General features: G+C 44.8%; 1 protein-coding gene and 1 long non-coding RNA gene across 5 annotated transcripts; one reads left to right on the top strand and one right to left on the bottom strand.

Annotated features, from left to right (window-relative positions):
• Window positions 1-198: 198 nt before the first annotated feature.
• On the bottom strand, window positions 199-27,028 carry NOL8 (nucleolar protein 8). Of its 4 annotated transcripts, none has more exons than XM_053907686.1 (17): window positions 26,741-27,027; window positions 25,525-25,752; window positions 24,894-24,956; window positions 23,232-23,310; window positions 21,530-21,665; window positions 20,946-21,016; window positions 17,138-18,968; window positions 15,539-15,646; window positions 14,698-14,817; window positions 14,378-14,468; window positions 11,662-11,800; window positions 9,990-10,067; window positions 4,537-4,805; window positions 2,983-3,109; window positions 2,420-2,490; window positions 1,173-1,252; window positions 199-708 (listed from the first exon to the last, which is right to left on the bottom strand). In XM_053907686.1, the coding sequence occupies exons 2-17, from the start codon at window positions 25,661-25,663 to the stop codon at window positions 658-660; spliced, it is 3,453 nt and encodes a 1,150-aa protein (XP_053763661.1). In that variant the 5' UTR covers window positions 25,664-25,752; window positions 26,741-27,027; the 3' UTR covers window positions 199-657. The 4 variants fall into 4 exon arrangements, with proteins under 4 accessions (XP_053763661.1, XP_053763662.1, XP_053763663.1 ...); XM_053907687.1 differs by lacking the exon at window positions 26,741-27,027 and adding an exon at window positions 26,414-26,517; XM_053907688.1 differs by lacking the exon at window positions 24,894-24,956 and having other exon boundaries at window positions 26,741-27,028.
• On the top strand, window positions 2,220-5,369 carry LOC109257881 (uncharacterized). Its single transcript, XR_002076128.2, has 2 exons — window positions 2,220-2,482; window positions 2,972-5,369. It is a non-coding gene; the product is annotated as an uncharacterized LOC109257881 (long non-coding RNA).
• Window positions 27,029-27,183: the final 155 nt, after the last annotated feature.

The following is a 27,183-nucleotide window of genomic DNA, read 5'->3' on the forward strand; positions in this document are numbered from 1 at the left end:
CTGATGGCTAACTTGGAGTTTTCATGAGACTCTGGTCAAACCAGAGTTTTGGGATTGATGTGTTGCCTCTATTAATTTTCAGAGGCCAAGGACAGGAAAACTCTATTTGGCACCCTTTCCTGGTCCTCAGAGAACTCTCTCCTATGATGCTTATCTGAAATGTCTTGCATTTCAGTTAGTTGTTTATCAGGACACAAGTACAGAACTCAGGCTGATTTGTATTCATCTTTTAAAAAAATGACAATATACAATCAAAAATACATATTTCATGTAGCCTATAATTCACACAAAGCCTAACTTGGAAAACACAAGTGCTCTTACCCATACATTTAAAAAGACTTTATGTAAACTCTAAATTAGAAGATACACATTAGTTACTGAAGATAGCACAGAGATTATATATAAAAAGTATTTTGAGGGGTTGTCTTGTGCTTTGTTTAAAAAAAAAAGTTCATGTTAATTTTTTGCAGAATTACTTACAAAGAGATACAAGCAAATCCACAGAAAAAGATAGCAAACAGAGTGATATCAATCAGGCAGATTTTGAATCCCTTCAATCTGAATTCTTTCTCACTTAAAATTATTTTCTGCATCACCCGATTTCCATAGGTAAGCCTTGCTCATATTCAGTATCAAAACCAATGCTGACATTTAATATTATTTTGGTTTCACTCTCCTTTTGGCATCTTTATGTTTCTTCCGACAGTCCTAGAAAAACGTAAATCAAGCCTTTGTTAAAAATAAATGTGAATCATTTTCAAGTATTGAGTAACTATAAAGTAAAATTTAGGTTATTCAGTGTCAGGATTATGGAAAGCATTATGGGAGTGCTCACTTGGAATGAACAAGGAATATTCAAACTTTTTAAATATGGAAACCATATTTTAGTGTTCCCCAAACTCAGGACTTACTGTTACTTAACAAGCATGGCGGGAACTTGCCCACACAGGCGGCTGCTCTTAGGTTCCTCACCTGCACCAGATATGGCATGACCTAAACAGAGTCCCTTCCTCCATGGTGACTCTTGAGAGGTTAAATCATGGCCTCAGGTGTCACCATTTGTGTCTTACATGTTATTCCTTACTACCGATTTCTTACACCAGACAAATACTAACACACAGACATAACAGTGCATCCATCTGAGGAGACAATATGGGGATACTGTTACTCACCATACGCAAGGTGTTTGTTCTGGCCTCCCAAGAATTCCTGCTGATATTACTTCCCACTCCTCTCCAGAATAAATGAGAACCTCATAAGGGAAAATCAGAAGACAAGGCAGAAGATTAATGCCTTTAAAATGGATGATATGCTAGTGCTGGCATTATCAAGGTCTTCAATTCTAGTTAACACCGTTTTTTCCCCAATTTATGCTAGTTTCATTTTATTTATTTTTAGAAAATGTTTATTTATTTTGAGAGAAAGAATCCCAAACAGGCTCCATGCTCTCAGTGCAGAGCCTGACACTGGGCTTGATCCCATGACCGCGAAATCACTTCCTGAGCCGTGACCAAGAGTCCGACGCTTAACCAACTGAGCCACCAGGCGCCCCTACAATTTATGCGATTTTAAAAAATATTTTGTTTTTACAAAATGAAAATATAGAGCCGCTAGAATTTTTACCGTTTGTGTATCATTTACTATTATGTATCTTGCTTTCTGTTTGTGCTAGGCTTTAAGAAATGAGTTCACCACAATGGAATACTCCTTGGCAATGAGAAAGAATGAAATCATGCCATTTGCAGCAGTGTGGATGGAAGTGGAGGGTATTATGCTGAGTGAAATAAGCCAGAAAAGGACAGATATCCAATGTTTTCACTCATATGTGGATCTAGAGAGACTTAACAGAAGAACATGGGGGAGGGGAAGGGGAAAAAATAGTCACAAACAGAGGGAGGGAGGCAAACCACAAAAGACTTAAACACAAAGAACAAACAGGGTGAATGGGCGGGGGGATGGAAAATGGGTGATGGGCATTGAGGAGGTTACCTGTTGGAATGAGCACTGGTTGTTGTATGTAAGCCAATTTGACAATAAATTATATTTAAAAAGATAAACTTAGGTGGTTGAAAAAAAAATGAGTTCACCAAGAGCCTCAGTTTTCACATGAACGTTCAGGGTATGAAAAACAGGAGTTTTGCCCATCTAGCATCTAAGCAAGTCCCCACAACAAAGAAGCCCTTGTTGATGATGATGGTGAATGAGGGAGGGAGGTGGGGAGTGGGAGCTCTCATCTTCCAGAGCTTAACCAGTCTACCTGTGTGAGTCCAAAAACAGAGACAGCTGAACCACATGACATTGCAAAGGATCAAAATTTTTGCCAAATACTTTCTTGGATGCGTGTTTCTGTATTGGAGTGCACAGTGTGAGAGCTGTACCATTTCCTGTTCTATATCATTTAATCCAGAAATGGACTCACTATGAAGTCTTTCATCATTCTTAGAAAAAAAGAAAAATCTTGTAGTCTCTTTCTCAGGTACTGGTACTTCTCTGAAACAAGAGAGGGAGGGGAGAGAGACAGACACTGGTTAGTTAATTTCAACATTTCAGATGAAATGTTCTGAAAATATAAATGAACTATTCCTTAAATATATCTGCTTTATGTTTTGCTCATTTTGCCCTGATTTAAAGTGACTCCACCCTGTATTCAGCATCCTCTCTTCTACCTGAAGCTTTGGTAATGAAGACTTATGTCCCATGGTGGTGGCTGACCGTCTCACCCCAGTGTTGCTACCCCATCTGCCAGTGTTTCCCATGGGACATTCCAGGGTCCTCCTGCCAGACCCAGGACTTCATACCCCTCACAGGGTGCTATCCAGTTTTAAGGAAGAGACGTGATCCCTGTTACAGAAAGGCTAGAGAACTCTAAAGAAGCTGAAAAGAAAATTGTCTTGTGAAGATAAATTTGGATAGTTCTATCAGCATGTCTAACTCAGGTTCTACAAATTATGAAACAGACCTGCACAGAAAGAGACTGCTTACCTGGGGCTGGGCTTCCCGTCGTCTGTTTCTTCTGTAACCTCCTCCTCTTCAGAACTGCTGTCTTGGAAACGAGGGGCTCCCTGCCAGACAACCTTCCCAGTTCTCACTGTCTCAACTCTATAGGCATCTGTATCATCATGGCAATGAAAGGGGACAGGACTGTACCTGATCACACTCATGTGACCACTTTGACCATACACACATAGCTCTAAGGGTCCAGTAGCTTAATCATTAATTTAAAATCAGTAGAATCTTTTTGGATTTTCAATATTAATGGAGACAAAGTGTCATGTTTTTTTGGCATTACCAAGGTGATCTGACAAGAAATATAGTAATACTATAAAAAGATATAAAAACTAAAGGTTTATAAATGTGTAACATAAAAGAACAAAAGTGCTAGCAAGAGAAGCCCAAAATAGAACATGTTGCAGTGAAACCACGTTTCCCCGTTTACTCATCAGTGAGGAAAGGAAACATCTGTCTTTACGTTTTCAGTTTCCAAATGGTCTTTCTGGAACCGCTGAACAAGCCACTGCTATAAGATGTGGACAGTGCCCCTGATTCCTGGAGCACGGAAATCACACCCGAGGCGTCTCAGCACTCATGTCAAAGTGAATTTTCTCACGCCTGGCTTTCAGAAGAGTTACAGTCAATATCCACATCACACCAGGTCTGCTCAGCAGTTTAGGACTGACCTTGCTACTCAGAGGGACATCACATGCAAGAGAATAATGTAAGCAGAGCACATGATGTATTGTATCTTACTTAAGAACACATTTTGAAAAGCTGGATCACTGCCCTCCTGTCAGAGGACCAGAGAAATGACACTAAGTACTTATCTGCTGCACGCACGGATGCTACTTTAAGCATGGTATCACACCGAAGGTGGGTGTGCGGCACTCTCTTACGTGGGCACAGCCGGCTTCTCGGTGAGCTTCCGCAACAGCTCCACTTCCATCTTAAACACTAAGGGAGAGCAGCCTAACTAACAGCTGCTGTTAACTTCTGGGTCACGCTGGCCTCCAGACATGAACCTCCTGAAACGGAACGCAGAACTGTGCGTGCTGGAGTTTGTTTTTCTCCAGGCTCTGGCACATTTCCCAGGATTAAGTGGGAAGCAACCAGCAAGTCGATGACAGTGCATCTGTATAAAGCCGAGGTCGCCTATTTCCACCTTTCCCTACCAGATGGCACCGGCTTGCTACAGGTCCTGGTTTTTCCAACTGCATGTAAGACAGAAGCTACTTAAATAAATGACTCCCTATATTTCTTATGATTATTTCCATCCAGGAGAAGGAATGCTGCACAGTACATGCTCCCCTTCAAGTGGCAGCTAGACGTCTGCTCCTTTAAGTGCAAAAACACTTCTTGCTGTGTGAACACAGCTCCAGGCACGTGGTTTTGGCCATATAATACTGAATCTGCTATTGTTCATTGAGGTGGGAGAGAATAATTCTCTTTTCAACTAATGTTACATTATTACATTTAATGTAGACTCAATCTATTACGTTCGAGCCGCCTGAAGTAAAAAAGTTAAGACAATTTAGAAAGTACCTTCCTTTACATCTTTAGCATCTGAATCAAAAAAGGAGAATGTGAACCCGCCAGGCTGCCAGGCCCCAGCTGTCAGAGGCGCGGGCTCATGGACTTCGACCTTCTCGCCCTCACGATTCTCAGTAGAGGGCGTGTCGTCTGCTGTTTCACTGGTAACTTTTGTAGTTTGAAATATTTCTTTTAAGTCCGCAGCAATGTTATAATACATCTCTTTAGACACCTCAGGCAGCTTCTCAGCCTCCTCCCTTTTCTTCCTCCGTTTTGCTTTACTGCAGGGACACATACAGACACGCATGTCACAAAGAGACCATCAGCTGCCAGAAATTAGAACACCTTCGAAAACCAACCCATTCTTTCAACAACCCAGAGGATCCACATATGAAACTCTACTCATAAAAGCAGAATCTTGACCAATAAGCTTTTAATACAGAAAACCATGTCAAACAGCTCCAAACATTACACAAGAATCATATCTCCCTCCTATCCTGAGTTACATTCCATAAATCACACCTAAGATATTAGTTTTAAGAAAATCACTTAACCACAAAAGGCCTCAGTTTCCTCACCTGCAAAATGAACATGCTAAACCAGATAACTTTTCAGATCTTTACAAGTTCTAAAGTTCTGTGAATTTTGGGGCGCCTGGGTGGCTAAGTCGGTGGAGCTTCTGACTCGATTTCGGCTCAGGTCATGATCTCACGGTTCGTGTGATGGAGCCCCACGTCGGGCTCCATGCAGACAGTGCAGAGCCAGCTTGGGATTCTCTCTCTGCTCCTCCCCTGCTCGTATTGTCTCTCTCTCTCAAAATAAAAATAAACATTTAAAAAGTAAAATTCTGTGGCTTTTACAACATTGGTTTTAGAAATGAATTATAAATGTGCTAAGTCTACTCTGTTTTGATATGGAATGTTGATGTCATTTTAAACCTGCTCTGCATTTATTTTTGTCTTTGAAGTTGGGATAAAAAGTTCCATGATTATTTCCAATACTGGGTTTTTAACTATTACAAGACTAAAATCATTCTTCCTATTAGAGTCCACTCCATATATCATGAGTAGTATTGGGCCAAAATTCTAACTGTATTACCTATTCTAAAATACTAAGTGAACAAGATGTCCTAAATGAATGCCTTCTTGAGGGAGACTGTCACAGAGAGATACTTTTTTTTTTTAATTTTTTTTTTAATGTTTATTTATTTTTGAGACAGAGAGAGACAGAGCATGAACGGGGGACGGTCAGAGAGGGAGACACAGAATCTGAAGCAGGCTCCAGGCTCTGAGCTGTCAGCACAGAGCCCGACGCGGGGCGCGAACTCACGGACCGTGAGATCATGACCTGAGCCGAAGTCGGACGCTTAACCGACTGAGCCACCAGGCGCCCCGAGAGATACTTTTAATACTTCATTTAGAAAACCAACCTGGCCAGGATTTAAGGACAGATATGCCTTCTATGAGACTGAACTCTGAGAAACGGTGTACTTCAGACAGTTCCACATGATTATCACTGAACCATCTTATGGCATTTTTATTTTTAGTAATATAATTTATTGTCAGATTGGCTTCCATACAACACCCAGTGCTCATCCCATATGGCAGTTTTAAAAGTGGTCTAAAGATCCTTTGATCCATTTTTATGATGTGGGAGTTAATTTCCCATCCCTTGAGTGTGGGCTGGACTTAATGACCTCTTGAGGAGTGGAGTAAGGCTGATGTGACGGTGTGTGATTATGGAGATGAGGGTCACAAGGTTCTCCTTGCTCTCTCCCCACCCACACCACCATCTCTGGGGGAAGCCAGCTGCCATGCCCTGAGGGCACTCAAACAGCCAAACAAGTGGCAAGAATGGAGGCCTCCTGCCAACAGACTGGGTGAGCCATCTTGCAGGCAGTCTTGAGCCCTCGGAGAATGCAGCTTTCTGAGAGCCCCTTAACTACCCAGTAAACCATTCCCAAATTCCTGACTCACAGAAATTGGGACCTAATAAATTTTTAAGGTCAAGCTATTCAGTCTTGGGGAAGTTTTTTACACAGAGATTCACGATTGATGCAGATTTTGGTACCGAGGTGTGAAGTGCTGCTCTAACAAATCTAAACCAGAGGAGGGCTGCACAGTCCAGGTAATGGGCAGGTCAGGAGGCAGCAATGAGGGTGTAGGCAAGAGCCTGAAGAGCCTCGCAGAAACTGCCAGTAGAAACTACATAGCCACTGAGGAGGCTGCAGGTAGGGCTGTGGGAAATTGAGGTAAACGCTACTGGAAACCTGGGGGAAAGGGATCCTTGCTATGCCATGGCAGGAAGTTCAGCAGCACTGCATCATCTCTGTTAAAGTGGGCCCTGGGACATGCCTATGAACAAGAAGCTAGCTAGGAAGGTGTCCGGGAAGGTCTGAGGGTATTTGCTGGTTTCTTCTTGCTGCTTGCAGTACAACGCGAGCAGATAGTTTCATTGAAGGAAGATATTTCTTATAAGAAGCTAGGACCTCATGGTCTTGAAGACTCCTAATTTCTAGAACACGAGTGACATGAAATTTAAGAATTGGCTTCTAAGCAAAGAGCAAATCTAAGACTCAGAAAACATAGTCTGAAGCAGGCGTTAGCAAACCAGAGCCCAAGGACCAAAGCCGGGTTGTTGCCTATTTATGTGTGGGATGCAAGCTACAATGCAATCTTTTACAGTCTGAAATGGTTGGAAAAAATAAAGAGAAAATGACTTTGTGACATGGAAGATTACATGAAATGCAAATGTTAGTGTCTTACTGGTAATTTTATTGGAACCCAGCCTCCCTCACTCACATATTGCCTGTGACTGCTTTCCTATTACAAAGGCAGACTGGAGTACTGCAACAGAGACCTTGTGGCCTGCAAAGCCTAATATATTTACTATCTGATCTTTTAACAGAGAAATGTGTAGACCCCAGTCTAAATATAAAACAAAATCCTTTGTTAAGACCGTAGCCATAGCCCAGAAACTTCAACTGTTCAAACGAGGCTCCTGAGGAATTTAAAGGTGGTGTCTCAGCAGAAGTCCACAGGAAAATAAGCTGGTCTCCAAATGATCTGTGGGTGTGGCTCCTGTCTAATGGGAGTGAACCCATAGGAGATTCACAGGAGATTCACACAAATATTTTAAGAGAAATAGGTTAAGAGAAACACTAGCCTGGATTGATAGGTACCATGATATTCTACAAGGAAAAGGCTTTTGGATTCCCACATTTCTACTAGGAAAAAGAAGGCTGAGAAAATTACTTAGCCACAATCCCATGCGACCGTTCATGAAAAAGGAAGGATGATCCAAAAGGCGGAATCAAGACCGTGGAGAATTATTACCAGGCCCACAGTTCTAATCTAAGAACTCCCAATGTTTGTCCAAAGCTTTTTTGTCAAAATGTTTGTCAAAGCTCTTCCGGACTGGTGCCCCCTGTGCCTCCTGTATCCTCTCTGGACAGCAGAGCTCACGGTGGCCATCCTGTACCTGTCCCACCACTGTGTTCGAGAACGGGCAGTAACCAGTCTCTCTGGTTCACAGTTCTCTCCCGTCTCTAATTACAAGACCTGCACTCAAGGTGTCGTACTCTAGGAATTACAACATTCAGCCTCATTTGCCCCTAGACGGGATTTGGATGACAGCATCCCAGATTCTGAATGGATATTGTAGAAGTGAGGGTCCTGGGGAAGCCAGGGAGGGGGTGAGCATATTTTCCATGTGGCAGGAATATAAACAATCTGTGCCAGGAGGTGCATAACGGTGGTTTTAAATGTGTTCACAAATTCCTCGTCACTTCTCCCTTTGAGAGGTGGTGTTTACAAGCCACCCCCATCCCCCCAATCAAACTATGGGTTGGACTTAGAGACTTGTTTCAAGAAAACCAAACAGGGCCGATTGTCAGTGTGTGGCTCAAGGCTAGGTCATAAAACACACCGTGCCTCCTCCTTCTCTTTTGGGTCACTGGCTCTGAGGGAAGACAGCTGCCCTGTTATGAGGGCACTTAAGCGGCCTAATGGAGAGGCCAACAAGGTGAGGGACTGGCCCACAGCCATGAGAAGGAGCCATCTTGGAGGCAGGCCAACCAGTCTCAGTCGAGCCTGCGGAGACTGAAGCCCAGGGCAACATTCTGACCACAACCTCTTGAAAGACCCTGGCCAGAACCACCTACAGAGGCTGCTCACAGAAACTTTGAGGTACTAAGTCTTTGTGGTTTTAAGGTGCTAAGTTTCAGATAATTTTTAATGCAGCAATAGATAATACATCCTACATATAAAAATAAATATACAAAATATACCCTACTCAAATGCCACGTTCAATGTGGGTTATTTGGAATAACATACAAAAATTCTACGTTGCAGGAAATGTTTGTATTACTTCTACTTTGGTCTGATCTGATTCTTTTTAAAAGAAACCTTTAATCTTGGAAAAATTTTAGATTTACAGAAAGGTTACAAAGACAGTACATCATTCCCAAATAGCCTTCACTTAGTTTCCCCACATGGTAGCATCTTCCGTAACTCTGGTACAATGGTCAAAACTAATAGATTAACATAGGGTCATCGCTATTAACTAAACTCAAACCTTATTCTCGTTTCCCCAGTTTCTCCACAGATATCTTTTTTCTTCCAGGATCTAATTCAGAATACCACATGCCTTTAGTGATTTTCACAGCCGGAAAATGAAGGAATTAAACGAGGCAGACTTGGTGGTTGCTCCACACATGTGCCGTATTTGTCAAACTGATAGGGCATGGATGGGAAACACAAGTTCCTACCACACTGAAGGAGTGAGTGGACTGAATCGCTGCCCTCAAAAAGAGATGTCCAGGCCCTACTTTCTAAAACCTGTGAACATTACCTGATTTGGAAAAAGGGGTTTTGCAGAGTTTTTAAGTACCTTGCAAAGAAGAGATTTTCCAGGATTATCCAGACAGGCCCTAAATGTAATCACAAGTGTGCTGATAACAGACACAGAGATGAAAGACGCAGAGAAGAGGAGGCCACATGAAGACAGATATAGAGACTCCAGTGATGGAGGAACACAGCCAGGCGAGGACCACCATGGGCTGCTGGCAGGCACCTGAGGCCAGGAGAGAGGTGGGAACAGATGTTTCCCCTGAACGCAAGAGAACGTAGTTCTTCCAATAACCTTGACTTCAGACTCCCAGTAACTTTTGTGGTTTTAAGGCAGTTAAGTTTGTGGTAATTTGTTACAACAGCCACAAGAAACTAATACAAGTAGGAGGCACCAGAGCAGCCCAGGAGCACATGCCATTTACTTGCATGAGACTTCTTTGTTAAAAGGTAAGACTTTCTCCGCCACATCAATAATTCTACTCTAACTTTTCCCTCCCTGGTCTTAAATTAAATGCAATGTGGACCAATGGATAGATATTGGCTACTATCTACTACTATTGTCTGAAATGAGATTAATTTCTATGATCCTCCTCCAGAGAGAAGTAGCTGACTTACCTTTCTTTTGGCTTATCATCAGTCTTCCTTTCATAAGTGGCATGGTCATGCCTTGTTGGATCATAACGTATGACATCCCTATGTAAACGACAGACAGGAATAAATTGGGAGAGAGAAATCAGAACATAATGCAAAAACTTAATAGTAAATCGTAAGTCGACATTGGAGCTATTCCAATTTTTGAGCAAGACAAAACCACACAGCCAAAGAAGAGTGTCAGAATCTTGTTAGAGACAGTCATATTTTAAATTACCCAGTTTTGAGTTTCCCTGGATCTTTTTTTAACATTAAAAACTATTTTACACTTACTAAAATATGGATAAAACTGGATTTGCATAAAATATTTTAGGGGGGGAAAGGTTGGGGAGGTGAGTAAAGGTATAGAAAGGAAACCTGGGGATGCCCAGCTGGCTCAGTCAGTAGAGCATGTGACTCTTGATCTTAGGGTCCTGAGTTCAAGCCCCACTTTGGGTGTAGAGTTTACATTAAAACAAAACAAAACAAAACAAGGGGCACCTGGTTGGCTCAGTCAGCTAGGCATCCAACTTCAGCTCAGCTCATGATCTCGCAGCTCATGAGTTTGAGCCCTGCATCAGGCTCTCTGCTGTCAGCATGGAGCCCATTTCAGTTCCTGTCTCCCTCTGTCTCTGTCCCTCCCCAGCTCATGCTTTCCCTTTGTCTCAAAAATAAATAAAAATATTAAAAAAAAATTAAAACAGAAAAAAGAAAAGAAAACTGGTCACATGGTAGTGATTGTAGAAGCTGGTGTATAAGGAACACCAGTCTTTCCAAATTATGTGTTTAAAATTTTCTGTAGTATAAACTGCTACATTTATAAAGTTTCACAGTATTTATTTATTTTATTTATTTATTTATAAATGTTTATTTATTTTTGAGAGAGACAGAGACAGAATGTGAGTGGGTTAGGGGCAGAGAGAGAGGGAGACACAGAATCTGAAGCAGGCTCCAGGCCCTGAGCTGTCAGCACCAGAGCCTGACACGGGATTCAAACCCATGAGCCGTGAGACCATGACCTAAGCCGAAGCCGGACACTCAACTGACTGAGCCACCCAGGCGCCCCAATATTTATTTTTTAAAGCAGGCTTCACCCCTAGCACAGAGCCCAACACGAGGCTTGAACTCACGATCCTGAGATCAATACATGAGGTGAGATCAAGAGTTGGATACTTGGGGCACCTGGGTGGCTCAGTGAGTTGAGTGTCTGACTTCAGCTCACGTCACAGTCTCTTGGTTTGAGTTCGAGCCCCGCATCAGACTCCGTCCTGTCAGTGTGGAGCCTGCTTGGGATTTTCTCTGTCTCTCAGCCCCTCCCACATTTTCTCAAAAATAAATAAACGTAAAAAAAAAAAAAAGTTGGACACTTAACTGAGCCATGCAAGTGCCCCTACAGTTAATATTTAAATCACTGTCCAGCTGCTTCACTAATGGAAGCAATGCTGTTATGACATCTAAGTACATAAACAGAGAAAAAATTTAAGATTAGTTTCCTGGGGTGAACCTGGATCAAAGAGAAGTATATTTTTAAGGGACTGATACATACTGCCAACCACACTCCCCAGAACATTTACAATGGTCTACTTTTATACAGAGTTCAATAAGGCATTTATGTCAAAGGAAAATAGGATGGAATGGGATGGAACATAAACCATACTTAAATTTCTTAGCAGCTACTGATCCTTTGTGTGTAGAATCGCTGAGGGTGGTTTGCAAAACACTCTGCACAACGTCCAGAGTTTTGAGCTTCTCGGCAGCAAGCTCTTCTTCCTCGGCAGTTCTGCTGTCGTTTTCCTCTAAGGTAAAAGGGTAATTAACAATCTCTTGGCAAACATTACCTGAGCAGTCTCAACCATCAAACATTTACAAGTACCTAAACACGGGCAAAGCACATTCAGACAGGCGAAAGAAGGGCCAAACCCCATCTTCCTAGCCTTCCTGTCCCCACGCCCCTCAGTGCCACAGGGAATCCAGAAGTCTCATGACCAACAAATGAAAAGTCCCATTCTTGTTTGTAATTATGAAAACATAATTGCATTTAATGGTTTTCAGCGGCAACTCAAAAATTTTAAGGTAAATATTGAAAATGTAAGAGCAAGATATTAATTACAAAACTAAAGTAATTAAACTTTTTTTTTAACATTCTAAAAATGTTATTTAAATTACACGTAAATCTAAAAACAGAAGGTAGTGAAAGATGGCACTGAGAAAAGAACAGTCAGGAGCAAAGATGACCCACATTTGGGAAATGCCCACGTACAAGAGAAGGCTAAAGCCACAGGGACCTACCTACAGAACCTCGGGAACCAGGAACAAGAATTGGGAGAAAACAAGGGAATTTTGGTACAAAGGGAGCAAAGAGAGGACATCTCAAGGCGGGTCGTCGACAGGGACAGACACCATGGGCAGGCCGGCGAGGCCGAAGCCGAGGAAACACCACTGCACTGAGTAGGGTTGCTCACTGCTGGGAGGGTCCACAAGTCAGAAGAGTGTCGTGTGGACACAGACCCAAGAGGCAGAGGTTCCGAAAGCGACCTCCACATGCAGCGCTAAATGCAGGCCAATTTGCTCTGCCTGCTCCCGCTTCCTCAGGGAAGTGCTCAAGCGGCTCTGACGGGCATGCTGATGTGGACCCTGCAGAACCTGCTCTCCAAACCCTGGTTTCCAGAATCGTTTCTTGCACAGGACAATCACCTCAAAGAAGAGAGGGTCAAAGCAAAGAGTGCATTTTCAATAAAAAGCTGTGGGGGATAAGCTTAGGAATCCCCTGGGCTTACAACAATGGGTTGACAAGGCATAAAGAAATACAAAGTCATAAAATGCTCACACCCGAGTATGGGTAAATCAGATTGGCACCCCAAGAATAAGGGGGTGCAAACACCCTGAGAATAGGGAGGCACAAAGGTGCCAGGAATAGGGAGGTGCAAAGGCACCCCAAAATAGGGAGGGGGTGCTGAGCCCCCCAAAATAGAGAGAGAGAGGCAAAGACCTGAAATAGAAAAGGCGCAAAGGTGCCCAACACATTGGAACAACGAGATTAGATATTCAGGGTGAAAGCACCCCAAATTTAGTACTATAGCAGAAAGCTGTTTTCACAGGAGAATAGGGCCAGGTTAGGTACATTGGTGAATTGGACTTTGGACCACTGCGATGCAGGCAAAGCAGCCCGGAGTGGAGATGGTTAACAAAAGAAAAAGTGTCTTGTCAACCCTGAAGTTATTCCCCCTATCTATCTCATCCCCTAGGCTAGCTAAGATAAACAGAGGTGCTGCCTCAGGTCTGCTGTAAACAACCTTCAACCTGACTGCCCGGCACCAGGATTTGGTTTGTATTAACCCAAACCCCTATCCACGAATATCTTCAAGACCACTTTCTCTCATGGCCACCAAGTTAATGTTCACAGATTCATTGTCCCTTTGTGCACGTCCATCGCCATGTTTGTAAGCCTTCTGATCCTAATAAAAATGGGGCAAGGACCCTTACTCAGGGCTCTTGTCTTTTCCCCGACATTAGCCATCTCTCGCTTTAATCCTGCGTCCACTCTTCTGCTGACCAAAAGAGAACTTTGTTAGAGTCTACGATAAAAAGCCAACCGCTTCTGATTCAGATGCAATTTAGAATGAAAAAGGTGGGTGTGGCGACTCGGAAGCTGGTAAGGTGGAAGGAATGGCCCTGTCAGCAGGAGCACACCCCTAAGAAGGAGGGACAGCAAGTATGAATGGTGAGGCCCAAGATTAACTCAGGAAGGACAGAAATGCGCTGTGAGGACGGAGAGGTACAGAGACCCGAGAGGGAAGTAGGGGCCTCACTTGAAGTGACCCTCCTCCAGGCCAGGTGGGAGGGGAGGGTTTTCTCGAAGGATAACATGGAAACTTAAGCACAGAAGGTCTTGTAGAGAAAGTCTGGAGCCACTGCTGAGAAGGAAGTCAGAGATCGTCACTGCTGCCAATGTGCCCACACTGGGACGAATGCAAGCAGACTGGCACTTGGTGGGGTACTGCTTCTGAAGGACCTGCACCCAGCATGCACGCTGGGCGGAAGACCAATGCTTTTGTTTCTAGAAAGCCACGTGGGACTTAACCATCTTCCCCAACCTTGCCAGGACCTACCAAACTACTGTCAGGTAGGGCCCATCCTTCTCCCCTGTGCCAGGGACAGGGCAGAGGAAGATGGGGTCTTTCCTGTCCTTTCTGGCAGCTTAATATATACCAGCAAGTTCAAGGAGTACTGAGTAAGCAACAGTGGGTCATGGGCCTCACACCCGTAAGTCTTGGGGTGCAGGCTCCCCACATGGCGAGCAAAGGGGCCAGACCAGACGACTCCCCAGGGAGCCCCAGCTCTGACACAGGACGGTTCGGACAGTAGGTGTTTACCTTCCCGTTCCTCCTCACTGTCACTTTCCAGAAATCGTGAGTCCATGCGGAATCTGTCATCGGTGCCGAAGTGAGACTGTAAGTCCATGAGCTACACAGACACACAGATAATCGATAGCCATGATCCAAGACAGTGCTTCCCCTCCCTCCCCTCACCCTCAAATTCACGTTAGTGTTTGCATAATCTCACCACCCACGAACCCATCAAAATGAACACCGAACACCGGGGAGCAGATCTGGGTCAGCCTGCACTTACGCAGATTTAACAACTGTGTCAAAAACATGGACGTGTTACAGGTGTATTTTCAGCCTTTACTAACCTTCCGCCCAGCTCTGCCCTCAAACTGAGGTTTAATTCTGAACCTGTGGCCGTCATCTTCGGAGTCGGATTCCTCATCCTCACTGTCAAACAGCTTCCCAGATGCTCTACTCACAGACTCCTGGAACAGATGTAGACAGTTTATTAACAACAGAGACAATCTGCAATTCCTTCTTTAAAAAAAAAAAATTTTTTTTTAAATGTTTATTTTTGAGACAGAGGGAGACAGATCATGAGCGGGGGAAGGGCAGAGAGAGAGGGAGACACAGAATCCGAAGCAGGCTCCAGGCTCCGAGCCATCAGCCCAGAGCCCAACGCGGGGCTCAAACTCACTGACCGTGAGATCATGACCTGAGCTGAAGTCGGATGCCTAACTGACTGAGCCACCCAGGCGCCCCTGCAATTCCTTCTTTACGTAATCTTAAGCCCATACTAAGAACCAGTAACCCAGATGCCTCTCCCAGGAAAGGCTGGACAGTCAGAATGCAAAGTCCTGACTCCGTGACATTGACTTGGCCTCTTGCTTGGGTCACTAATGTCGAGGCTCCCAGTGCAGTCTGGATTGGGCATGGGGGTGTGGATGTCATACAGGACACACTCTACAGGGTGTCACTAGGACTGATGTTACCTGGCAGACAATGTGGAAGGCAGGTTCCTGTGGGGGAAAATCTGTACGGTCCCTGGTGTCTGTGTGTGTGGTAGCCTGGGGAGCCCCGGGGCTACTGTGGCTCTGGAGGATTTTACACTGAACCTGGCAGCTGTGGGGAGGTCTTGGTCTGCAGTAGGCAGAAGCGGATCTGCGAGAGTGGTGAATGCCCATGTGGACTTCCTGAGATACTTACTTTTACTGGCTCCTCTCCTGGGTGGCTTTGCTCCCGAGTTGGTGTCTCCTCTGCGTCGCTGTCAGAACCAAAGATGATGTGTGTTGGCTTGTCCTCTGGATGACCATCCTAGAGAAGTCAACCAGAGCTTTATACTGGCAGATAGCCCTCTTTCCTTCCCCGGACAAGGCCCCTTCTCATCCCACTTGTTTCCCAACAGGCAAACTTAAAACTTCTTCCTGTGTCCAGTTGGTCCAGTGGACCTTCTTGGTATCTTTTAAATCTATTCCCACTGTCACTGCCCTGGTTCTGGCTCATGACCTCCCAAAGATTCTCCAGTTCCAGATTTGTCCCATTTCACTTGTTTGTCATAGCCTGAACAATCTTACCCAGATAGAGGCCGGCAAATATTTTCTCTAAAGAACCAGAGAGTAAATATTTCAGGCTTTGCAGACCACATATGATCTTGGTCCTGTATTCTTCCTTTTTGAACTTAAAAAAAATTTTTTTTTAATGTTTATTTATTTTTGACAGAGAGAGAGAGAGCATGAGTAGGGGAGGGGCAGAGAGAGAGGGAGACACAGAATCGGAAGCAGGCTCCAGGATGTGAGCTGTCAGCACAGAGTCTGATGTGGGGCTCAAACTCACGGACAGTGAGATCATGACCTGAGCTGAAGTCGGATGCTCAACCGACTGAGCCACCCAGGCGCCCCTTTTTTGAACCCTTTTAAATGTGAAAACCATTCTCAGCTTGGAGACTGTACCAAAACGGGATGGATGGCCTGCGAGCCATGGTTTGCTGATTCCTGTTCTGATATATACACAACTAATCTTCACTCTCTTCCTTTCCAGCCACAGAATAAAGTCCAACCTCCACAGCCTTTCACAACTTGCCCTGCTTCTCTCGAGCACCCTTGTCCTCTGTCCATTCGGCTATAGTGGCTGCCAACGCTCACTTTTGTACAAACTGCTCCCCTCCCACGGAACCCCTTCCCTCTCCCTTCCCACCCTCCTACTTCTGCCCAACCAGTTCTCACTGATCCTTCTACCTCAGAGTCCATTCAGGCTGAGAGAGCCCCCACCCTTCCCCCTGGCTGACGTGCTGCACCTCCTTGTACTGAGGGTGCACGGGCACTCTTCTCTCTGGGTCCTGGGGCACTGAAACGGGATGAGACAACGACCACCAGAGGCAGGGACCAAGACCCTCATTCCCTAAGTCTAGCACTTACTGTGAAGGCTGGGACTTCGCAGACGCACACAGTTGTGCAAAAAATGCATAGTCTCATTAGAGTGAATTTTAGTGAGACATAAACCACTGGCAAGTGACTTACACGTGAAGTCAGACACGTTAGGACACATCACTGACCTATAGTAGTTAAAGCTTTTAAAAGAAAAGAAATCAGGAGGAAAACTTTAGATTAAAACAAATTAAGAATGTTTTCAGTAAATAGTTTAATCTCAATTTCTCTGGTCTATGCTAAAAACAAGGTGACCAAATCTTCTAACACAAGGGACACAACATGGAACAGGTCGGTGCTGGGACAGAGGCTCTGAGGGGCACGAGGATCTTCACAGGAAGGAAGGGTAGCCTCGTGGTGTCCAGACTGGGCACGCACTCACCAAATCTGCCAGGGCGTTATGAACCAGCTGCTTCCGCACTTCTTTTGCCTTCCGCCTTTCCTCCAAGGCTGCCAAACGTTTCTCGTTATCGTCAGTAGGCTTACCCTTAGCGGGCAAGCCTGACCAAGCGGTTACAGGAAGTGGGGAGTCCGTGCTGCTGCCCTGAGCGGCTCTCCTGGAAGAGCCCTCCAGTGCTTTCCCAGGGGCCATGTGGCTGCTCCTTCCAGAGCCCTCTCTTGTCTTTCTGGTCCCGTGATAACCGTCTTTATCAAAGCCCATCCTGGGGGTCTTTATACCAAGACTTAAAGATTTCTCATCTTTTAACGGCAACAGACTAGAAGTAGGACTTCTACTTCCCCTCTCCGAATTGCTTGGGGACACCATCTTGCGATCCTTGCTCTCAAAAGTGGATTGTCTCTTTTCAGGCTGCATTTGGTTTGGGTCACTTGCCTTCTTTGCATGTTGGAGAGGAGTTAGTTCACTTGGGGAGTCATTAGCACATGGGGACCCCTTTCCTGTGGACAGGCCACTGGGATCACGTTTCAAGGAATGCTGATCTTTATTTGTATCGTCAGAGGCCACTCTGTCTTTCGGGGTTTTTTTTACTGATTCCTTTCCATAGAGACAGCGTACCCCCTTGAAAGCCTGGAATTTCGGCTTTAGGCTGTTTTCCTTTGGTTTCTGTTTTCCGTGGGTGTTTTCTTCTCCTTCTAGGAGGGCGGCCACTATCTCTGCAGGATGGATACACTGCTGGCGTCTGTGGAGGCCACCCCGAGTCCTGTGGCTCTTGGAGGCCTTGTCACACTTGGCGGGGGTTTCCTGGTCACCGCTCTCAGGGTCATGTCCTGGAGCCTGCAGGTCACCGCCAGCCAGCTGTTCCAGATCAGTTAAAGTGAGACTCACACGACGGCAGTTTCTTATCAGAGTGTTGTACTCCTCATCTTCCTCAGACCCACTGCATTCTGACACAGAGCCCACATCTTCACAGCTGTTGGAGCGGGATGTAGCCCCGGGACTGATGGCTAGTTCCACGTTGGTTTTTCTGTTTTGGGCTTCAACAGAGTGATCAGAAAGCTCACAGTTTTTTCTATTTTTCAAAGCTTTCTTGTGTATAGACGTTTCCATTTGTGAAAATTCTGTACTGCTTCTGACCTCACTGGGCTTTTTCCTTGTTGCAATGATCTCATCTGTGTCTCCTGAATCATAGTTGCAATCGCTTCCTATGACATGGTCTTCACCAGCCAGGCAAGAGGCATCACCTAACCCTGGTAAAGAGCGCAGTTTGCGAACATCTGGTTTGAAATCACCCCTTACAACTTCGAAGGGCTCGTTTGCAGATTCATCTATTGACGACCGCATAGTTTTCTCCAGGCTTTCCTCTCTTGCAATCAGTAGTCTTATTTCTTCTTCGGAATGTGTATCATCATCAGACATGTGATTTCTGTTCCTGGTAGTTCCCATGCCAGAAGCCTGAACAAATACATTTTTAAGTTTCTGGCTATGAGAAGCAGGTACACGCAGTAACGGAGGAGTAACAGGATCACAGGGTGTTTCCTGTGCCACTTCTTGCTGTAGGGGCTGCAGACTCCCCGGAACCCTGCTGGGTCTTGCTCTTACAGCTGGAAACGCAGCACATGCCTCGTCCTTCTGCACTTTGATCCTCTTTCTGGGGGGGCTGTGAGCGGCAAAGAACTCCCCTCGTCGCTTCTTACTCATGGGATCATCCCCTCCTTCCAGTTCCCAAGTGAGGTGGGACACAGGGGTGACATCTGTGACATCGTCCCCAATCTTCTTTAAGTTGTGACAGTATTTTGATGGGTCATACTTCATGATGTCACCAAAAGTCAAGGAATAAAACAGAGGCACTAGGTTTTGGGAAAACTTAAGAATCTGGTGAAGCATACAGAGTACTGTGCAATCGTAAGGCGGGTCACTTACTCAGAGCCAATCCTCTTTTTCCCGTCCAAAAGAACGAGCCCTTCACTCAGTGACCTCAGGGTCTGGGAACTGAGCTTTCCACAGCACGTCCAGAGTTAAATCCGGGTGCCACCACTGTTAGGCAGCAGAAATGGCAAACCCATCCAGGTTACAGAGCAGGCATAGGGGCCACACACTGTTTTCTGTAAATCTGAGGAACCCATCCACTGAGCTGATACCGTACAGCCGAGTAGAGAGGGGTACCCAGTGGGGCATGGCCAGCTGCTGCAAAGCCTTTACTCTCCACTCCTCTCGACCACTCCTGCCTTCTCAGTACTGGCTCATCCCAGCTCTGATCTTCTCAGCTCAGGAGCATCTATCCCACATCCCGCTCACTCTGCAGGGCATCCCGCAGATCTTTATCAGAAAGCTAGTGGGGCACCTGGGTGGCTCAGTCGGTAGAGCATGCCACTCTTGATCTCGGGGTATTGAGTTCAAGCCCCATGTTGGTGGGAAAGATTATTAAAAACAAAAACAAGGGGCGCCTGGGTGGCTCAGTCGGTTGACTGTCCGACTTCGGCTCAGGTCATGATCTCACAGTTTGTGAGTTCAGGCCCCACATCGGGCTCTGTGCTGACAGCTCAGAGGCTGGAGCCTGCTTCAGATTCTGTGTCTCCCTTTCTCTCTGCCCTTTCCCTGCTTGTGCTATCTCTCAAAACAAATAAATGTAAAAAAATACAAAATAAAAAAAAATTTTTAAAGAGATAGTAATTCTTTCCAGCCCTGTTTTGTTGCTAACACAGTCTAGCTAGATTCTAGCTAGTGTCAAAGTGCTGTGATGACAGCTAGCACATGCTGATTAACTAAAACCTGTGAACAGGCAAATGTAAGTTGCTTTCAGCATTTAGGAACTACTGAACGCCCGCCAAATATGTGAGGTGTGCTGGGCAGCGTCTGCTGTCTCCAGCTCCACACCGTGTGTCCTTCAATACCCTCCTCTTTGCTGTCAGCTGCTGCCACTGGTGGAAGGCTGAGAGGAAGTCTGCTTTCCCTGACGTTAGGGCCAGCAGCAGGGAGAGCAGAAGCGGCTGTGGCCAGTTGTCCGGGGGCCACAGTGGCACAGCAGCTGTGAGCAACGAGGACACACCTGCACTTCTCTAGCCCCGGGGTGGGGGAGCTGTACTGCGGTTATCACCCTCGGACACTCTGCCTGCCAGCTGCTTGCTCCTCTGGCACTTTTTGAAACCAGTGTATGCACCGCATCTGCTCTGAAATACCCGGAGCGGCTTCTGTTTCCCAGACCGACCGGCACGCGGGTTACTGCTAAAGAACACACAGGTGGCACCCTCTGTCCAGAAGTCCAGGATGCTAGGAATTCAAGGTCTTGCACAACCTGACTGCGTTTCCTCAAGGGAACAGGCATCCGCGTTCACTCATCCAGGATCCACACTACGTCGGCACACACCAGTCTCCAGCCTGTCCACCCGCTCCTAACTACTGGTCTTCCTACCACTTTCTGTTAATGCAAACCATACCTCACTTCCTCCGAAACCTTCTTTAACAATGGCCCGAGCCTCCAACCCCCCCACCCCGCCTTCTTTAGCGCCTTTGGCAATGGCTTTGAATCCATATCAGACGAGGAGGATATGAAAGTTAATCCATAAAAGTGCTTCTTTGAGTGTGATTCACTAATATAAAACCTCTTATTGTTTCAAACATGCAAGTGGGTAGGTCTTACCTTCCCTAGAAATTGAGAACATAAAAATTGTAAAAAAAGAATCTAAGATTTACTGACAGAGGCAGTGAAACCCTAATGTGATGAAGTGAACTTCTGCAAGTATCCGTTGCTGAGGTAAATACTAATCACTTTGAAAGGCTGTTTGCAAAGGATATCTTACGTTTATGTTGATTCTTTAGGTGAAGGACTGGTAGTACTCTTCCAAATTTACTCACAACCCAATTCTAAAAGAAAAAGAAAAAGAAATACATTTACTGTAGATGTCACAAACAGAAAAGATTAACCATATTGCATAAACACTATAAAAAAAATCAAACTCACAGTGGGCCATGATTACTGTTGGGTTTTGTTTTTGATAATGAAACTGGAGTTCTCAAAAAAAATGTTTGGGGAAAGAAAGAAGGAGAAGCAGGACAGCCATCGGTCCCATACACACCATGTGGGATGCCAACAGCTAACAGTACGCATTAAGAAGGCAAAGTTGGGACCTGCCTGTACGCCTCACCACCTATGTATGTCCCTTGGGAGACCCACCTCCACTTTTGATTTCTTTCTGTAAAATGAGGGAGAACTGTGCTTATCCGAGAGTTGTAAATGCACACTGAAAACCCTAAGCACTGCCTATATTAGGTGCCTCAAATCAAGGGAAAAAGCAGCCATTCTAGACACGACAGTCACAGTCACATGGTCTCAGGACTTGGTGTCTGGGCAACTTGGGGTTGCCAGTGGACACTCACTTTGTGTCCTGGCACTTCGGTCCCTGGCACAGCCTTCACATGGAAATCCACCACACCCATCTTCTCCAAGAAGTTGGTGTTGCCTATCGTTGATTTTTCTTTCTTTGCTTTTGCTTCTTCTCTCTCTTGGGCCAATCTGAATCAAAGAAGATACAAATAAGCGTTAAAACAACCAACCATGTATTGACAGTGTTTTATTTTACTACTGTAAAGTTGTCTGACTTTATGTAATCATTTAGGATCTCTCGCTTTTCCCTTTCGCCTTACTCACTATTGGCATCTTATTCACCCTCAACCCCTTCACTCTTCTTCAGGAGGAAGGGGTGTCTTTCAGAGCCCAGTCTGCCAAGTCTTGATTATTTCTACACTTGGAGAGAGAGAGACAGAGAGAGACGGAGAGAGAGAGAGAGAGAGAGAGAGAGAGAGAGAGAAAAGTGGGGCTCGAGCTCACTCAATGTGGGACTCGAATTCACGAACTGTGAGATCATGACCTGAGCCAAAGTCAGATGCTTAATGACTGAGCCACCCAGGTGCTCTATTTCCACGCTCTTAATGAAGAGAATACAGAATGCCATCTCAACCTTCCAATTCAAACTCCCCTACCTTACTCAGGCCTGGGCAGCTGCACTGACCAGTCCTCACCAGCCTCTTGCCCCTGGTCTGTTTCCTTTATGTTCTTCCTTCCACGACTGTCAGATTCATGCTCCTCAGGCATGCCTGCCCAGACACTCCACGCTCACCCTGCCCAGGACCAGGGCTCCAGTTCTAGCACAGAGTAGACACTGAATTGCCCCTAGATCAAGTTCCATCACTACCCTGTTCACAGAGGCCCTGAGCTGAAGAACAAAGTCAAATTCTCACCTCTGTCACTAGACCAGTCCTTCAAAATATGCCTTCAGCATGCTGCTTGAAACCTGTTTTAGACCCTGCCATTTCCCTGGCCTAGAACAATCTAGTCAACTCTCTTGGTTATGGCAGCTGTACATCCCTAAAACATTTCCTATTTGGAAAGCTCCCAAACTGTACTCTTTTCTCCCTGAGAATAATATCTTTAGAATCTTAAAATGCTCTAATGATTATTATACTGTCTTGTTCTTAAATCACTTGCAGAATTAAACCTATGCCTCTCATACAGGAACTTCCTATTTTCTTTGTGTCTTTGTATGGCACTCGCTTTAAGAAGCAAAATCAACATAAACACTTAATAGTGTCTATTAAAATTTTAAATGTATATAACCCTATCATACAACTACTCCCCTTCTGACAGGAACCCAAGGAACCCGCGCACCGTGCAGCTGCCATCCTCCAAGGTCATCTCTTATGACAGGTAGAAATAGTCTAAATGTTCATCATGAGTGGGGGATAACCAGTACCCGTGGTATAGCCATTTTCTGAAACAGTTAAACAATCACTACAAAGAAGGGGGAAGATCTACATCATCACAGAAAATTGTGTGCAAAAAAATAAAATAGGTATATATTTATAGGAGTTAAAACATACGTAAATGCATTATCTTTTTTTCGGTGGGTCTGGGGTCATGGGGAGTCACAGTTCAAAGGGACTTTAGCTCTACTTGTAACGCCTAAATTCGCTAGGACTATAATAACATAGTACTTGACAGTTTCAAATCAATTAAGTGAACGTATAAAACCATTTACAATATAACAAAATACGGTTTAAATCCATGCCAAGCAAATCTTACCTGTGCAAAAAACTTTCTTTTGCTAGCTGAATTTGTAGTGTTCCACCTTTCCACTTTGTTTTATTTAAAACAGACATACCTATAAAGTAAAGAATCGTTATCCAAACACACGCCAGTGCAAACATATATTGCAGCAAGTCATCTTCACAGTTAGTACCAAGAAAAGTACACTTACCGATCACAAAAAGACACAGAAGAAATAAAGAAAACAAAGCCTGGGAGAAAAGGCCTAGGCTGTGGTCTCAGTTGAGCCACTCACCCCAAGAGTCCTTGTGCTCCCTATTGCCCAGTGTTCCCTTCTGTTCCTGGAAGAACAGAATGAGGCAAATGTGTAAAATATAGCAAAATTTGTCACTCCTTCACAAAGTGATGCCAGGAACCTCTGGTAGATGATTGACATTTATTTACCATTTTATTGTTATCTCCCATGCTAAAACTAAAAAACAGGAGTATAATTTTCTAAGGTGAATCAGAGGACACTGAAATCCTGTACAGCTTTTACTCATCACCTCTCAAATTATCACTATGTAACTTGCAAATAAATTAGCCACAAGTGACTACACTGTGTTTCAAATGCTATGTCCTAGTAATTGATTTTTCTCAATACCTGCTACCAGCTTCTTTAATAAGAACCACGGACAGAAGTTTCCATGTGGTAGGTGCTACCACATGTAGTACGTAGTAATGTATTACTCGGTTTAATTTCTGCAGTGATATTATTAGGTCAGCAGAATCTTTGTCATACATCAGATAAACCGGGGCTTCTAGTTGAAACAACTTGTCACAGGTCACACAGCAGAACTGATGAGTTCTTTAGCACCACTTATTTCTCACTGTACAAGAGAATAAATCAAAAAAAAAATTTTTTTTTTTTTTGCAAATAATAACACAGAAGGCTGATGGCCCTCTTTCTTTATTAGCATGTTCTCTTTTCAGTGTCTTTTGACTTTTTAGACTCAAGCGAGCTTGAGTAACGAGCTTACGTTACTACATCAGTGGCAGTACCAATTATCTCTCCTTCCTACTTCATTGAAGGCCACAGTTTACCTTCAGCTTTACTCAACTTACTGGTAGAGATTTCATCTAAAGTCCTCTCCTAACAGTGCTTAATGACAAGAATTAGCTGCCTAAAAATGAACACATCGAGGAAGGGAGTATGGCATATACCCAAGGGCATATATGTCACAGGCAGTTCCTATGAAAGCGTGTCTCTTGCCCCAAATATTTGAGAATACCATTTCTGAGCAAACCCACTAGCAATGTGCTGCTATATGTCTGCTGACACCAGATGGGATGGACCTAAACACATCCTGAATGGTAGGATAGGAGAATTCCCTTGACCACGGCTATTCCTCTGGATGTCTTTTTTTTTTTTTTTTTATTATTTACTTTTGAGACAGAGAGAGACAGAGCATGAACGGGGGAAGGTCAGAGAGAGGGAGACACAGAATCTGAAACAGGCTCCAGGCTCTGAGCTGTCAGCACAGAGCCTGACGCGGGGCTTGAACTCACGGACCGCGAGATCATGACCTGAGCCGAAGTCAGCGGCTTAACCGACTGAGCCACCCAGGCGCCCCTCCTCTGGATGTCTTAAAAGTAGCTGTCGAGTTACACAATGACATGAAACGGCAAATAGAATACAAAGCATAGTAACAATCTTACACTTGTTCAGGTCTGCTTCTGCTACTCTGATGTTGATATACGCAAAGACTTTCTGTGGATTTCCTAAAAAAAAACAAAAACAAAGAACAGAACAAAAACCAAACCTTAAACTCCTACCCAGAAAACAACGTAAAAAAGATTAAGTTTCTAAATTTAAAAAATGACTCTTGGAACTTTACTCTTTCAAAGAAAAATCTTTATTTTTCATTGGATACAAAGATTGCATTTTTCTAAGCACGATTTTCAACATATTCCAAAAGAATTAAGAAAATAAATGTTAAGCAGTCAGTCAAACATTTTGCTTGTTGTATGTTAGTGATATTCTATTTAACAGGACACCTTGGAAATATTAGAATTTTAGCTCTGAAAATTGAAAGTTGCATGTTTCAGAAAGCAGATGTTTTGGAATTTAGAATGCTTTTTGATCCCAGAAATATAATTCTGAGCAAGTTCCACATTTTACATAACACCTTCAAGGCAAAGGGCAGAGGGATGGCATACACACAACAGTATCTTGTAATGAAATACTTTCAGTTTCAAGGCTAACATTCACCTGCAGGGTTCCTTTATTTTGTGGTATTGATATGAATCGTATCTGCCTTTAACAACCCATGAAGGAGTATAAATTTACCTTTGTCATCTTTTCGTGTGATGATCTCCACATCAGAAACTTCTCCAAATCTGCTGAACTGATTTTGTAGGTCTGCCCTGGAAATGTTCTGGCCAAGGCCGCCCACAAAAAGGCGCTTCACTTCTCTGTTGGCTTTCATGAATGCTGGGCATACACTTAGTGTGTTCTAATAAGAAAAATGATTCTCTATCTGTGCAGGAGAATTCTTTCCCTTAGTTCTTCTCAAATCTAAACAAACAAACAAACAAAAAACAACAAAATGAAACAAACCAAACCGAACTACTTTCCCTGCAACTTCTACTTCAACTTGGTCGCCTGGACCTGTGTTTCACTTTCTGTTGTCTTCCAAATTTCATCACTGGAGACTCTGCTCACGTCCTACATCCACATTTTCCACGAACACACTTTGGAACAACACCTCACACATACAGACACAGGTACAGGAAAATTCTTTCCCTCTAAATGACCATGATATTATACTCTAGCCCCTTTCACTAATGCATATTCCAGGTGTTTTTCTTTTATTCATCCACACATTCACTGTAACAAAAGCTGACAAAAATGGGATGGGGCAGGTTAATATGCTACAGGATAAAAAGCTCTCCATCCTGGAGCTTCCCGGTCATAAGAGATGTACACAAATGGCAAAACTACAACGTTACGTCACAACACAAGCATCTTGAAAGCGCTGTTCAGTCACAATGAGAGCAACCGATACCACAGAGAATACAGGGTTGTTGTTGCTGTTTTTAACACTGCGTGCCAGCGTTGTACAAAGTGGTTTAGATGAGCAGGACAGGTGAAGTCATTCTCCCATTAGGACAAATAGCGGCGAAGCCTCAGTAATAAACCAGATCTAATTTCAGAACCTGTAATTCTTAACGCATACTAGGGAACTTATTGGATTAGAAGAGACTCGGAAGATCTATTCCAGAATTGCTGCGATTTAAGGCCCATCCTGAGATCGTTCATCCCGCTCATCTCAGCTCCGACCCTGCCCTCCGGGATAAGTGACACCTCCCACGCGCGACCTCAAAACTGCGCCCAGAAGCCCAAAGCATGGCTCGTGTTCCGGGCGTCAGCCTACATCTATTTGGTAGCCTCCCCCGTCCCCACCCTGCCCACCCCAGTCTTCTCCCTCCCGGAGACCCAAAAACGGAAAGGGAAAGGGTGCCACACAACCGGGTCACTTCCAACGCCCCAAATCCCTCCTCACCACGCTGTCTTCCGCAGCCAGCGGCGCCCATGCCCCTAACTTCCAGTCACGTGTCCCAACAGACACGTTCTGTAGTCCTTCCTACTCGAGTTCCAATCCAGGCGCCTAAGGTTCCGTTACCACACTCAGTTCCAGGGCGCTCCTTGTTTCCTTTGCGGTCCTCTGGAGTACTGCGGCGCCTCGCCACTCTGCCCTCAATGTCCGCAAAGGACCCCAAGCCGAAATTCTCTAATTCGTACTTTAAAGAATCCACGCCCTCGGTTCTTCGACTCTCTGCCTAGGACGGCGGAAGAGACAGCGGTGGGGGGGGGGGGGGGTTGGACATAGGGAGGCTCCCTGTCACGTGGCCCTGGCACCGCCTCTGCCGTGACGTATCGGCCGGGTTGTTCCAAGGTCCGCCAGCTTGGGGTGGACTGCTGCGCCCTGGGGCTTCGGTCCGGAGG

Source organism: Panthera pardus, unplaced genomic scaffold, assembly GCF_024362965.1.
Source record: "Panthera pardus isolate Hobbes unplaced genomic scaffold, ASM2436296v1 HiC_scaffold_20, whole genome shotgun sequence".
In the NCBI taxonomy this organism is placed as follows: Eukaryota; Metazoa; Chordata; class Mammalia; order Carnivora; family Felidae; genus Panthera; species Panthera pardus.